Source organism: Bombus fervidus, chromosome 12 (genome assembly GCF_041682495.2).
Source record: "Bombus fervidus isolate BK054 chromosome 12, iyBomFerv1, whole genome shotgun sequence".
NCBI classification, from domain to species: Eukaryota; Metazoa; Arthropoda; class Insecta; order Hymenoptera; family Apidae; genus Bombus; species Bombus fervidus.
In genome coordinates this window covers 11,934,186-11,948,722 of record NC_091528.1, presented here as the reverse complement: position 1 = coordinate 11,948,722, position 14,537 = coordinate 11,934,186, and the positions used below count along the sequence as shown (strand labels likewise).

The window sequence follows — 14,537 nt, the reverse complement described above, 5'->3', positions numbered from 1 at the left end:
GAAACGCGAAAAACGAGCGCGAAATTTGAAACTGGATACCATTCATATTTTTGAGTACAGAAAATTTTACTATTTAAGAAAACACAGATAAATTTACACATTTTAAACTACTTAAAGACATACATATATTTTTCTTTTTACACTGTACTTTATTACTGTTGAGGTTGGCTGATAGAAGAACGAGTGGATGAATTTGTAATAGAGAAATATATTGAAATAAATAAAGGTATAAGTATAAATATAATGTACAAGTATAATGTAAAAGTTTATGCTGATCCAGTTCCTTACTCTCTTAGTGTTACAATACAATAGAATCGATAGGGAGCAAGTTCATATATTTATAGCAAAAGGACATTACCAAAAAACTTAACCTTGTAGCTCTAGCTACAGGCTACAAGAAACATAAATAGGAATCTATTTGTTAGTTCTTTTGTTCTTAGACCTTCTAACCCGAAACATAATTTATATTCAAGGGCACAATAATATGGACCTCTTCTTATTTAGAATAATTTTGTTTTAGTAAATTCTATTTTCTGTGTAATAGCGGCCTCCAGGTCACGGATATACATAAATAAAGATCTAAAGTTTTTCTTGAAGTAATTACTTCAACAATTACAAATATTCATTCTTGTCAAAAATAATTATAGATTTTATATTGGTCAATAAACTCTATACAGGGTGATCTCTCTTTCTAATCCACAATCAGTTTGCTAAAGAATAATGCATGTCATCAGTTATAAATTTTGCTATTATAGGTATTATCCCTAATGCCAATTCTTCCTTATTAAAACATAAGAGATCTCTAAAAGTCCAAATATATCTTGACTTAAGGAACTTAGCTATTAATAATGCTAGTTTTTCTCTTTGTGCTGGAGTAGTTTCGTACAAGATGATATATGGGACAGATTTAAATTCATTAGATCCAACAGCTGCTGATATAATACCACTAACTATACTACCTAAAAATAGAAATTTATTTTCATATTGAATAATTTTTATATACAACCCAAACAATAAATAATTAAAAAATAGATTATAATTAAATAACTACCCACTGCAAGTCCGACAGGTCCAGCAATTATACCACCAAGAAATGACGATCCACCGATTATCATTGCATATTTTCCACTGGATGTTACGGTAACCTTCATATCTTGTACAGCTGGGTACTGTAAAACTTCGTTTAATAATTCATCTGTTCGAAAATCCATTGTAGTTAAATTGAACAGAAATAAAAAATTAAATAAATTTTAACGACTTTTTAATGGACTTTATGATCAAACTCTGTGTTGAAACGTTCAATTCTGCAACTCAAGTATATTTTGCAACTAAAAAGAGCGGTGAATCCCATTTATAGTTGTAGGGATATAAGGGTAGAGTGTGTTAGTCATATGTTATCGTGTAAGTGGATGGGTGCATGAAAATAAGACAAGAAAGAAAGAATATGTGAGTCATATGTTACTATAGAGTATGATGATGTCCCTATGCGCCCGTATAAGTGGATACGATATGAGAATAGAGATAGAACGCTGCGTAGAGGCTCTTTCTGTCCTCGTCTGATCAAACATGCATACCGATGCCGTTCGTTGATCGTTGAGTATTATAACCCACGTATAATCTGTCCAACGAGACGACGCAGTAAATTTAAAGGAAATTTCATTGCTGCGGCTACAACTATTGACTACTCAACTAGTGATACTCAAGTTTCAATCATTGGACAGACTATACATATTTACTCTACGAATATGCGCATGCATTATTAGCGTTTATTCAACGTTCTATTTCTATTCTTATATTACCCTTTCATCTCGCTCACGCATACTCACTTTATCTTCGTATCTCTATTCTCATAATTGTCATCGTAATGAATAATACTGACCAGCTGGACAAATTGTAAAGTACAAATTAAATAATAACAAAAACAAAAAAAAAAAAAGAAAAAAGATATGAATAATACCTATCTAGTGATATAATATTTGCTGTTGCCCGACCCTTGGCTCTGCTTTTCCTAACTCGAAACTTAATAAATAAAAAACTCCCTAATTTTAGCAACTTTTGACAAGATTCAGTTTTACAATGTGTGATTTTATGAGGAATTAATTAGCAAATGTTGTGAGATTGAGATACATCTGTATATTTTTTATGTACATAAGAATACATATGTATACGTGTTGATATTTTTCTATATATTATTTATCTCGTCTAGTTACATACGTCCGACAACCAAACTAGCGCATGTATTGCCACAGACGTAATACTATAGGCAGAATTCACTATAGTGGTACCGTTTATATGATTTACTTTTTCCTAGTAATGTTTATACTTTACTGTTAGTAATTGCATAGATTAATCCTATCCTTAATCCTGAAATATCAAATCTTTACTTGGGGAATCCCCTAATTATATGCAACTGTTTGTAAAACATAAAAATATTAAACATTTTGTGATTGTGTAAAATCTTATCTTCAAGATAAAAAAAAATTAGAAAAATCATGATTGTCTTTCCTGAATTATCAGAATGATTAAGACACATTTGCCGATAGTAATTGTTTCATTTTGATAATCTTCTGCTACTTATGTAACTATATAAAATATTCGAATAGAGAAGAAAATAAAGTATTTTATAGCTGATTCTTGTATATTTAAAAGATTAAAGATACATAGACAAAATAATATATGGGAAGATTAACATAAATAAATTTTTATTTAGACACTTTTTATTAAAAAAATAACATATTTAAATTATGTTCATAATTAGCGATGATAAATTTTTTACTTATTATTTACAATTAAGATAGCTTTGGTCACTTTGTCTACGGTGCAAATATGTTAATGGCACAACAAGACGACTATCTTTACTTTTATAATATTCATTAAAGTCTAAACGTACACTTAACAACTGTAAAGACACATCTTCGGCTGATGCAAGCATTATGAGAAACTTTTTCACTCTATCCTGTTAAAAGAAAATTTTTTAATGAAATTATGTTTAAGTAAAAGAAATTGAACGTTTCTTGTTATAATAAGTAAGAAAGAAGTGAAAGTGTACGTGATTTCATGATTTTACATGCTATTATATAAGCTTATATCTAGCTTAAGAACCACTATACTTGAACCTAATTTGATGAAAAAGAAATAAAAAGAAATATTTGTAATTAATAATATAAATGATATATTACCTGATACGTTCTCGAAAGCAATCTAAGCTGAATTGAAAGTGTGTTTAAATATTTCGAAAATGCGGCTTGACGTTTGGTAATTTCTGCATCATTAGTTTCTGACAAATCTAACCGATTTGACATTGCTAGAGTTACATTTAACGTATTGTTATCCTTTAATCGTTCCTCGTACTCGTGTGTTGCACGTGTAAGAAACGTTTCTTCAAGATTTTGCAAGTCTAAAATTGGGCCATATACGGAACGTAAGTGATCCATAAGTTCCTGTCGAAAGTAGCATTTACATATTATACATATATTTGTTTGTTTTATATTAGAAATGTCAATTGTAAATTTATTACAATTAATCTGAGCAAATATTTCTAAATAAGGTACGTCAATAACAGGGAAAATTATGTGGCATAGAAGAGAATTACAATAAGACAATAATTTCTTAAAAAGTTATATGCGTGCCCACCTGTGATCTTTCATCTAACAGTGTACCGCGTCTTACAGCATCTATGAAATGATTATGTGCTGTGATAATATCATCCAATGATGCTGCTTGTGCTAATTGTTTTGCAAATGCATCCCAAGAACACTCGATTACCTTAAAATTTGTTAATACTCTTAACATTTTAAATTAATTAAAACAGTTAATTAAAACCAAAATTAAAATATTCTATCTTACCTCAAATAAGAAAAAATATTGCATTTGATGAACCAAATGAACCATACTACTTGTAATTAAATGAATGTGAGTTTGAATTGGCAACACTTCAGGCATTTTACGGAACATCTTTGCTGAAGTTATTTGACGTTTCCAAATCGTAGATAATATAGATTCCATTCTTTTTGCCCTCCATAAAGCAAAAAATACAGTTTGATATATTTGCCTACAAGGTTCTAAAATCTAAACAGATAAAATACTTTTATTAGTTTTGTTGTTATAAAAAAATGATATTTCAACACCGAGATTTTTAAAAATAACCAAAGAATATTTTTATAAGTTCTCAAGCAAATTTAAAATACTCTCTATTTATACATAATTTATTGTTAGTACTGACTACTAAATGTAATGTCTGTTCTTAAAAGATACAAATTATTTTCATACTTACCGTTCCAATAGGACCTCCTACATTATAATCCAGAATAAAAACATCCCATCCCCTTTCATTTTCCGAAGGTGCTAATAATCTTACATCAAGTCGCCTATGTATATCTAAATCATCTATCTTTGTAACAGTCGCTCTTATTCCAGTTTCCAAAATAGAAGAGATGTTATGTGGATATACAGAACTGGCTGGTTTATCTAATTCTGGTCTACAATATAAAATACATTAATAAAAAATAATTCAAAGATCAGAAACAATAGGAAGAATAATAAAAGATAATATTATTTACTCTAATAAATGCATAAGATATTGAATGAAGTTTCCTTGTCCTAATAACAGATAACCTTTGATTGCATGTAAATGTTCCATGAGGTGATACTGCTTTGTTAACACTTCAACTACTCTAGTTGAAGTTTCTTTATAAGCTGTGTCCATCATCGTTTGTAATCGACCATCGGGATCCATATCGAAAAGAACGTCAACTAAACAACATGTAAATTTTGCAGAAAAATGTACATACATTTCATAGAGAAAACTAGAAAACATGCAAGGAAATTTCAAAAAATTGTCTTTCATTTATAAGTTAAATGATTTCCAAATTATTAAAACTACAGGAGATTGTACTATCGTATATTATTAACAAGTAAATAAAATTTATTTTGCCATGTAATGCTGTTAAGCTTCTTTTCTGTACAAGATCTGCAATCCTAAATAATATCTACTTCAATCGAAATTATAGGAGTTGTTATAAACAAAATATATATCCTTATTAAACAATTCTAATTTATGCTTCGCTTTGGCAATTTTATGAAACTGTATAATTGTATTATAATATTCGCTAAAATCATATATGTTTCATAGTTTTGTTGCAAAAGATACATACGGATATGTATATACAAAGGTATGAGTAAATGTATCGAAATTTATGTATTTATTTAGCAAGGTTCTAATTATTACATATAATTACCTTTATATTCCTCGCTGAAATTTTTGAACATTTTTGTATGTTTTCCTTGCCATGGAGTAAAATCTTTACACACTTCACGCAAAAAGTTAATACTTTTCCCTGTTCCTAAAATTTTTCTAGCTTGCATTTTTGTAATAAAAGATGGTAGCATATTATTGCGAACTTGATATTTCTCATGCCACATTCTCTCTCCAGTAATATCAGCACAAGCTTCAATGAAAAATTCTCTATACGGATCATCTAATTCACCGTCTGCAATCCATCTTATCAACATATTGTACAGAGGATCACAAACACTTTGTAAAATCCTTTTAACTAATTTTTTCACACTGGCATCACCATGGTTACTAAATTCATATACTGCAGAAGCTAATGCGCCACCTTTTTGTCCTTGACAAGCTCTTACTATACCTGCTAGCCATTTTAAAGTTTCTAAAGGATCATATGCCCAAAGATGCAAATGGGACAGTGTAACTCTGTATATCCCTGATTCAGATTGAACTCTATTACACATTTAAACGCATTATTATTTATAATAAACTGATAGAATATTATATGTCATCACATTATATTTTTATCAATACCTGCTCACTTCTTCTTGAATAAGGGCTATAAACCTGTAATATTCCGATAACTCAGAATGTAACGATGCAATAAAACTATCAGCCACTTGGCCACTCGAAGCAACTGACATTCTTTCTAAACCTTTTTGAATTATGTTATGTAAATATCCAAGTTCACTTAATCTCAATGTAGCTTGTTTCCGTGGCCTATCAATGCTAATCATTGGATCTATTTGGAAACCATAATTGGAGTCTAACTTTAATATCTTTCCTTCAATACCTAGGAAAGAATATATAAGATCCTGAACCAATATATCTTCTGAAATATACTCTTCTCCATATATTTTATTAGAACTGGTTAAAAAATCTCTTGTATTTTTGTCTGTGTTATTTATAGATACAATTTGTGGTGGTGCAGAAATTTCAGATGATTGTCCTAAATAACAAAGTATATTAAATATTAAATATTCTAAATTGCATTAAAATTTTAAGCTAGTTAGTTAGAAAATAAAAGAAGATCTAGGTTGTAAAAATATATTGCTTACCACTAGTGGATGCAGAAGATGAGCATAAACCTAATTTCAAATCAGGAGCTGAGAAAACTCTATCCCTTAACTGCTCTGCTGATTGGCACATGTTTAACAAAAATATCAGGATTTGTGCTCTGTTCTTCAATGACTAAACATATATAAATATATATAAATGGTAACCTGTCATTTTTAACAATATAAAAAATTTTCTTTAAACTGTCATGATACAATTATCAAATATTTTATAACTGTATAAAGAAGTAGATAAATAATTGAATTTAAAAAAATTATATTTATATCATACCCCAGATCTTAATTCATTATATAATTTATCAAACTGTGCTGCATCACATACTGATAACTTTTCTCTTATTTGACTTCCTACAGTAATTTCATCTTCTTGTAATGTTTCTACTCCTTGGGTTGATGACAATAATCCAAGGCAGAAGCGCATCCACTTCCTAATTATTTCTAAAATCATTGATTCAAAACGTATGTTTCTTCGAAAGATTCTTACAGTTTCATTAATGAAATATTTGCACTTAATACGTAAAGTTTATTATTGTTTAATTACAAGATTTGCCATTTCATTCTTAATAAACAAATAAAATTTTAATGTCCAGTAGTTTGTTTACATTTATACAGCAATTTTTAATTTTGTTGTATAATTATAGGATTTATTCTTGTCTGTAATAATAGCGCGAAAATACCTATATTTTTGTCTTACTTTAGTCTGAGTTAATGGGAAAACAAAATGAAAGTAAAAAGTAGAGTAAAAACACCTTGTATACATAGAAAAAGAGTCAAATAAACTGAAAAGGTATACAAGTAAAAGTAAGAAATATTTGGTTTATAATTGATATTATTTAATAAAATATTTTCCGAGTGTAGGAGAAAGCGAGAAATTATGTTTCATACCTGGTTTTTGTTCCCCAAAAAGTGAAATAATCATCTTTTGAACGAGATTACCAACAGTTTCAGCCTCCATCATGCTTGTATATCGTACTTATTCCAATAACATTTAATACTGTTTCATTCAGGCAAACTTTGTACATAAACTTAAATTTATGACATTCGAATCGTCACTAAATAATAAAAACTTCTTAGTATTGCTTCATGTAGTCAACAAACGTAAGTACGAGAACTAGTTTTATCATGGAACTACGATTATATAGAGTGAATACGAATTACCTTTCCTAACGTATTTTAAAATAACAATTTATATAAAATACAATAAAATAAAAATTGTACTGAAAGAAGATGCATATTACAATAATTTTTTAAGTTTAACCTATCTTCCTTACGCGACATACCGTAAAATCTAGTTAAAATTAAAATTAGAATGTAAATTATTTATTAGATTTATTTTAACAAAAAAAAAATTTAATATTGATCGTACGTATTATAGAAAATAATAATGTGCTATAGTAGAAATAGTAATAGAATGATTAAATTCCTATTTCATGTAACCTAAATATGAACAATAATTTAATAAACATATGAATGGACATATCAAATTAATAATATATTACTACCGGTTTAATTAAAAATAATACGAATTAATTCATTAATGACATTAATTGGAGTTAATAAAAATTACAAATCATTTTCGCGTTTATAAAAGTTTTTAATAATCTTGAATCGTAACCAAATTATTAAAATCTTCAAAGACGGGGTTTAGAGATGGATACTAATGGTGGAAGCAGATAAGTATCAACATGGACATAGGAATAATGCTTCACGGATGCCTCACGATGGTCAGATAAAGTGACACCTAACCGAAATCTATATCAATTATAAACAAAAGATAAAAGTTAGGGTTGTGTTATTGTTATGTTATTTCATTCGGCCGCCAACAAACATTACTAACATATATCCTGATACGGTATGATAAAACTGTGCTACGCATATAATTCACTGTAATGATACCAACACTGTAATTTACGAATATCTCGAAAACTAAGCAATGTCATACCGTCTATTATATGTATAAGGAAATATTGTTTAAAATGTTGATTTCTATAATATATTTCAAAATCATTCGAATCAAAGGTGCGAACGAAAACTTTTCTGCAATTTCATCAAAAGAGCTAAAAAAGCAAGGTGATTCCCCGAAATGAAGTTTAATCGATTAAAGTGTTTATTTTGTTTCTGTAATTAATTTTCCGTGAGCTTTCACCTCAGTTATTTGCTTGCCAAATTTTCGGTTCAGGTCATTTCAAAATCATGGTATGTGCCATAATCGGATGCGTTTTGATCTCACCTTTTTAACCCCTTGGCCTACATGCTATTTGCCGATCGCGCGAGCCATAAAGTAAGCAAGGAGTTCGGTCGCGTGCCGTGCCATTCATCTGTTCAGCCGTGTACTCGAACTGAACATTGCAAGATGTATACTTCTTATGACATGTATATTTAGGGGCTACAAAAGGAATTGTGAAATAATAAACAATGTTTGAGGACAAATAGTGTTTTTAGACTCGTGGTTTTCGCTCATGGCACAAATTCTTTACCACGAGTCTCGCTCGTGGTTATAGGCCAAGGGGTTAATGGTGCGGGGAAAAAAAAAGAAAAGAAAAAAAAAACAGGGAAAGAAAATATGATGATCCGCTTAGAAAAACGTTACTATTAATAAAATCTCACATGATATGACCTTGAGGTGATTTCCACACTCAGAACCTAATATACTCCGATGCAATACAATACTCATGAAACATTTTTCTGTGTTGTGACAAATAAGAAAATAATTAGGGGTGGCATAGTTAAATGGGACACCCTGTATATGACACCCTGTAGATACATATTTAGAACAGTTTGGATAATTAATATTCTACTGTAATACAATCAAACATTGGTTTCAGTATCGGTATAAAGAAATTAAGAATAATATTTCAATATACTTGTGATTGTAATATTGCTTTTTGTAATAACAAACAAAAGGTTTCATTAACTTCTTGACATAAAATATCTGCAGATTTATCTCCTAATGCTGCTTGTGCAGAATTAACTCTACCAAGTTGTAACAACAAACTTGTTGTATCCTCAGCTAGTGGTGGGAAAGCTAAACATATACGCGTTAATGCTGATAGCACTGGCATAAATAAAATTACTCGATCTTTAGCAGATAATACCCCTAGAAGTGTTATCAAAGTGTTGATAGCTAAACGAGAAACACTTAAAGCTTTTGGTAAAGCATACTGAATTGCAAGATGTGAAGCTAAATCCACAGCAAATATTTGTTTTTCTGGTTCCGGCTGTGACAATAATTCAGGAATCCAATCAAGACAAATATGCATGGATGGAATACCAGTAACTGTAATGGGTAACAGCTCTCTTGGATAACCCTATAATTAAAGGTAATACTAAATTACTACAAATTAAATATTTATATAGTTTATGATATATATTATACAGAGTATATAACTTTCACCGTATCAATTATTTGATATTTCTATTATTTTTAGAAATATGGAAAAATATGTAGCGGATGAGGGAAAGATAACAGAACTCATTGAAAGTCTGGATTTATTTCAGAGAAAAGGACCTGACTCTGAATGCGACAAAAACAAAGGTGACAAAATTCAAGGCAAAGGATAGAAAAATGAAGGAGGAGAAATGGAAATGGAAACAGGAATTAAAATTAGAGGAGGTGAGAGGTATATTTGGGTTATAGGATCATGAGGAACGGTGGGCAGGATGTGAAGAGGGGGGGGGGGAGAGAGATCTGCTGGAAAAGAGGATATTCGAAAAGAACTAGTCGAAAAGGATATAATTGTATGATAAATTCGTTTGGATGATAGCAGGATATGAAGCGAAGGTACGGAGGTAGAAGAAGAGAACAGAGGTAAAGAGCTTACATGAGAGGTGTATGGCTAGAGTGGAATGAAACGTGTCAGGATATTTAATAAGAAAAAAGTTAATAGCAGACAAGATGAGATTGAGAGCAAGAATATTTGGCACGGAGGTTTGAAGAAAGGCTGAAGATAGAGCAGGGTGGAGATTTGACAATAATATGTCTGGAGGAGGTCAGAAGTAGAGAAGAAACGGGTAGTGGAAAGGATAGATATTTGGGGAGAAAGGAAGATTGCGTGGAAAAAAATGGAAAGTGCTATGTGGGTGAATGAAGAAGGGGAGGATGGGGAGAGGGAAAGATTAGAGAGAGTAGAGAGAAAAATGGAGAAGTTAGAAAGAGAAAAGAAATTTTAATTGGAATCCAGATACAACAGATGGTATATAAGGTATTAAGGTACGAAAGGAGTACCAAAATACTTGAAGAATGAAGGAAGGGGGCGGTGAGAGAGAGAAAGAGTGAGAGGGACGGGGGAGGTGGAAAGAATAGTGAAGTTCAGACTAGGCAGTGAGGTTAGAGATGAGAAATAGTGGTTAAGGAAAGAGAAAATGGAACGCAGATTAAATGGAGGAAAGATGCAGACAAGGGAGCGTGTGTGGGAGGTATGTGGAGGGTATAAAACAGATTCAAGTGTTTGGCAGGATAATGTAGAGAGAATATTGGAAAAGGAGGATGAGGAGGAAGAGTAGATGTAGAATTTGAAAGAGAAGAGGATGGAGAGGATGGGGGGTGAGAAAAGAGAGATGGATAGATGTAGCTTAAAGTGGTTAGTCAGAAGAAAATAAAGAATAAGCTAGCATAATTGATTAATAATATATTAATTGTAGGTAGGGTAGGATTAAGATGAATTTTAAGCTTAGGTTAAGTTAATGAATTTAGTGCTAAGATAGAGATAAAATAGGTAATATTACATGTGTAATGTATACATGGTCGTGTGTGTGTGTGTGTTATGATAACGATATGTCAGTAATTAATATTCAATACTTAATATTTTAATAAGTAAAAATAAAAATAAGCAAATTTGGTTGTACATACTTGAAAGTGAACCAATTTAGCCAATGATGGGTCTGCTATGAAGACTTGATGCAAATATGAACAGATTATACTTTGTATTTCTCTCAATGACCACATCTGTCCGGGTGTTTCTCTATCTTCTGCCGTCTCCAAACATGCTTCTAATAATATTTGAACAGCCGCACTTTCTTGTCCTGCCACTAATGCTGTTCTTAAATCTTCTCTTTCGGCTTCACTTGATAACTGACCAATCTTTTCTATCAATGGTTTGTCTTGTATATGTCTAGATAACTGAGATCGGGAAGCTGCTAATGCAGCTTGTAGAATTCTAAAAATATTTGTACCAATGAAGTACCAATTGATAATAAGTAATTGAACGTTAGATATTTAAAGACTTACTCAATCTCTTTTTTACCTTAAAATAACAGACAAAATTGGAGCACATCTAAAAACTCTTGTATCACATCTCAATACTTGTAAAGGATCTAACACAATATTTTCTTGTGTTAAAAAAACATTTTTTACAAGAGAATTTTCTATTAATAAAGCATTTATTGACAAAACCCATAAGCATCTTGGTAGTACTGTATTTAACCTAAGCCATACTTGTTTATATAATTCTAAAAAATTATGATAAATTAAAAAAATTATTTTTTCAAAATATTAATAAAAGTATTAATATTAATATTTTATTTAATTGAAATAAATTATTACCTTGAATGTACCTAGGAACTCTTGGACTTACAGTTGCTTTGAAATAATGAATTATAACTTCGGCATGTGGCCAAATGTCAGTTGGTTTCATTGACATTAATTGTCTTAAAAGTCTTCCTGTTCTTGAAGGACATGTTTGGATATGCGAAAATGTTTCAATTATCATGATATCAGTAATTTTTACATTCTCATAATTTGTTACTGTAGAATCAATGTTGATCATTTCATTATCAAGCCAATCATCTACTAATGAAAGATGGGGGAAATGTGTTGCTAATAATCTGAGAAGAGGAGAAAATAATCCAGCATAATTCATCTGATCTCTTTGAACCAGCTGAAGTAGGTATTTTATTGGTAGCTCTGATAAAAATTCAGTTGAATATGATTTAACTTTTCTATCTTGTGATATAAAAGTATGCATATTAGATAATCTGACATCTTCATACAGTAATAAGTAATATAACAATAGTAACTGTGATGTAAGAGAAGGTTTTGATATATCGATATCCATATTATCTGTTTCAGTCTTGGGGACACTGTTGATATTCTTAAAATCAAAATTTGCCCCGAAAACGCTATTTTGAAATACTCTTCTAATTTCATCTTCAGTAATTGGCTTGTTTGTGTGTTCTGATGTTTTATTATTTGTCACTAAAATTGAATTGACATATACTTCGACTAAAGCAGGAAGAACCGGATGCAATGGTGGTACACTGTTACAAATTTGTTTGTAAATCCAATTTTTTATTGGCACTCGATGTTTAGCAAATGCTCTTGACTTCAACAATTGGTGAATACAGTGTACAGGCAAAAATCCTGGGATATTTGCATTTAAATTAGCTGTTACTGGTACTTTTACAGCATGAGAAGTGACAACTTGTTCAGTGAATATCTCTTGCATAAAAATTTGCTTCATTCTAGTTAAATTATTTGGTCTAATTGGTATTTTCATCCCCAAAGTTGCACATACGAGTTCACAAATAGCTGATAGTTGATTGCTATGAAAATGTATTGCCATCAAAAGCAACATTTCTCCAAAACTTGCTGTTACACCACTAGCACTTTCAAAATAGGCTTCTTCACGTACAAGCCATTGCACCCATTCTATGCTTCGCTTTTCAAGATTATGATGGCCTATTAATGAAGAACATGCAATAAGCATACAAAGGCCTAAAGAGACAAATCTCACACCAGCCGGTGATGGAGGAGGATGAGATGTCAACAACTGCACTATCATTGCTACTTCATCATCTTGAAATTTAATACCTCCAATGCCCCTTAATGCACAATAAAGACGCAACAATGCACTAGCTTGAACAACCTGACTTTCTGGTAATTGACCAGCATTTTGAGATGTTATTGCTTGCAATCGCTTTAGCAGTTCTTCTCTTAAACATTGTAACGCTGTATGAGATTCCCATTTACGTTTTTGACCATTTCTAATAAACATTGCAATCCATGTTCTTACTTGTTGATCACTGCCAAGCAATAATCCTGATACAAAGGCAACTATATCACTTTCTGCCAGTGTATTATTGATATTTTCATGTTCCAAGCTTAATGTAATTGCTAAGGCAGGCATTCTACATAGTTCTACACACTTGGCTCTTATTGCTAAAGCTTGACTTGGATTCATTTGACATAACATTGTCAAAGCCATTGTTCTAATCCTACCTAATGCCGATTCTTCCTGCCTTTCTCCATTACTTATCAAATGTGCACAAACTTCGGAAAAACTATCAGGGATATTAGCAACTATCCAACAAATTATTTCTGGACCATATTTAACATGTAATAATGTTTCTGTAATATCCAATATTGATAAAACTGTTGGTAATTCTGATAGTGCTACACAAATCACATAACTAATCTCTTCCATATAAACTGCATTATCAAATAAATCGGATTGTTTAATTTGAAATTCCTGATTTTTCTGTTGCTCCTGTACTTGAGAAGCTATATATAACAATTCACTTAGGACTAATCTAATTCTCCTAGTAGATTCACTGCGCTCAAATTCTAGAGCAAGACCACTTTGCAGTGACTGAGCAAGTACACTATCCCTTTGCAAGCTTCCCATCTTTTGTCTATAAAAAGAAGTTTATCATTTTTGTAAGTATACTTTATATATTTCATAATATCCTTAACGATATTAGATGATAAAACATACATGTCAACAATATAACTAACCTTAATTGTTGTTCTTTTCGAACATCCGTTTCCAATGCATGAAAGTCAATAGAAAGCAGAGCAATTATTGAATTCACTGATTCAATACCAGATAAAATTGACAGGACCTGCTTTCTTTGTTCTACACATTCTTTTGTTACATCTAACGGAGATATAAGACTCATTCGAACTAAACACGGTAGAATTGGTCGTATTTCTTTGTGAGGACACACAGCTAAAATTCCTATATCTACATTTTGTATTGCAGTAAAAATTCGTGGTAATACACGTGTATTCTCTTGCATGGCTAACTTATATTATTTGCAACTGCTTAAAGTTAATCAAACACGAACACTTAACACCATGAAATTTGTAAACTAGTGTAACTATACTTTTACTTATATCACAGTGTGTATGTTTATATTAAAATTGAATTTATATATTTTGGGGATAAAATACTCTA

At 30.8% G+C, this 14,537-nt stretch overlaps 3 protein-coding genes across 6 annotated transcripts; all 3 read right to left on the bottom strand.

Annotated features, from left to right (window-relative positions):
- Positions 1-493: 493 nt before the first annotated feature.
- LOC139993182 (protein C19orf12 homolog) lies at positions 494-2,481 on the bottom strand. Of its 3 annotated transcripts, none has more exons than XM_072014669.1 (3): positions 1,827-2,481; positions 1,052-1,169; positions 494-959 (listed from the first exon to the last, which is right to left on the bottom strand). In XM_072014669.1, the coding sequence occupies exons 2-3, from the start codon at positions 1,149-1,151 to the stop codon at positions 703-705; spliced, it is 357 nt and encodes a 118-aa protein (XP_071870770.1). In that variant the 5' UTR covers positions 1,152-1,169; positions 1,827-2,481; the 3' UTR covers positions 494-702. The 3 variants fall into 3 exon arrangements, with proteins under 3 accessions (XP_071870770.1, XP_071870771.1, XP_071870769.1); XM_072014670.1 differs by lacking the exon at positions 1,827-2,481 and adding an exon at positions 1,575-1,809; XM_072014668.1 differs by lacking the exon at positions 1,827-2,481 and having other exon boundaries at positions 1,052-1,483.
- Positions 2,482-2,701: 220 nt separating this feature from the next.
- Positions 2,702-7,681, bottom strand: Grip91 (gamma-tubulin complex component 3). 2 transcript variants are annotated; one of them, XM_072014657.1, is made up of 11 exons: positions 7,249-7,681; positions 6,635-6,801; positions 6,346-6,478; positions 5,822-6,236; positions 5,238-5,740; positions 4,560-4,752; positions 4,274-4,478; positions 3,847-4,068; positions 3,634-3,765; positions 3,180-3,440; positions 2,702-2,956 (listed from the first exon to the last, which is right to left on the bottom strand). In XM_072014657.1, the coding sequence occupies exons 1-11, from the start codon at positions 7,319-7,321 to the stop codon at positions 2,780-2,782; spliced, it is 2,481 nt and encodes an 826-aa protein (XP_071870758.1). In that variant the 5' UTR covers positions 7,322-7,681; the 3' UTR covers positions 2,702-2,779. The 2 variants fall into 2 exon arrangements, with proteins under 2 accessions (XP_071870758.1, XP_071870759.1); XM_072014658.1 differs by lacking the exon at positions 7,249-7,681 and having other exon boundaries at positions 2,703-2,956; positions 6,346-6,510; positions 6,635-6,772.
- A 1,535-nt stretch (positions 7,682-9,216) lies between these two features.
- Ints2 (integrator complex subunit 2) lies at positions 9,217-14,379 on the bottom strand. Its single transcript, XM_072014656.1, has 5 exons — positions 14,096-14,379; positions 11,906-13,992; positions 11,607-11,811; positions 11,213-11,519; positions 9,217-9,671 (listed from the first exon to the last, which is right to left on the bottom strand). The coding sequence occupies exons 1-5, from the start codon at positions 14,377-14,379 to the stop codon at positions 9,219-9,221; spliced, it is 3,336 nt and encodes a 1,111-aa protein (XP_071870757.1). The 3' UTR covers positions 9,217-9,218.
- Positions 14,380-14,537: the final 158 nt, after the last annotated feature.

Excerpts from the sequence above, each read along its gene's own strand:
- LOC139993182 (XM_072014668.1), bottom strand. The coding sequence starts at position 1,211 with ATGGATTTTCGAACAGATGAATTATTAAACGAAGTTTTACAGTACCCA. Across the intron at positions 960-1,051 it reads ACCTGTCGGACTTGCAGTGG|GTAGTATAGTTAGTGGTATT; the intron begins GTAGTTATTTAA and ends TTCTATTTTTAG.
- Grip91 (XM_072014657.1), bottom strand. The coding sequence starts at position 7,321 with ATGATGGAGGCTGAAACTGTTGGTAATCTCGTTCAAAAGATGATTATT. Across the intron at positions 4,069-4,273 it reads TAGGAGGTCCTATTGGAACG|ATTTTAGAACCTTGTAGGCA; the intron begins GTAAGTATGAAA and ends TTATCTGTTTAG. Across the intron at positions 3,441-3,633 it reads TGTTAGATGAAAGATCACAG|GAACTTATGGATCACTTACG; the intron begins GTGGGCACGCAT and ends TACTTTCGACAG.
- Ints2 (XM_072014656.1), bottom strand. The coding sequence starts at position 14,379 with ATGCAAGAGAATACACGTGTATTACCACGAATTTTTACTGCAATACAA. Across the intron at positions 13,993-14,095 it reads CGAAAAGAACAACAATTAAG|ACAAAAGATGGGAAGCTTGC; the intron begins GTTAGTTATATT and ends TTCTTTTTATAG. Across the intron at positions 11,812-11,905 it reads AGTTCCTAGGTACATTCAAG|AATTATATAAACAAGTATGG; the intron begins GTAATAATTTAT and ends ATAATTTTTTAG.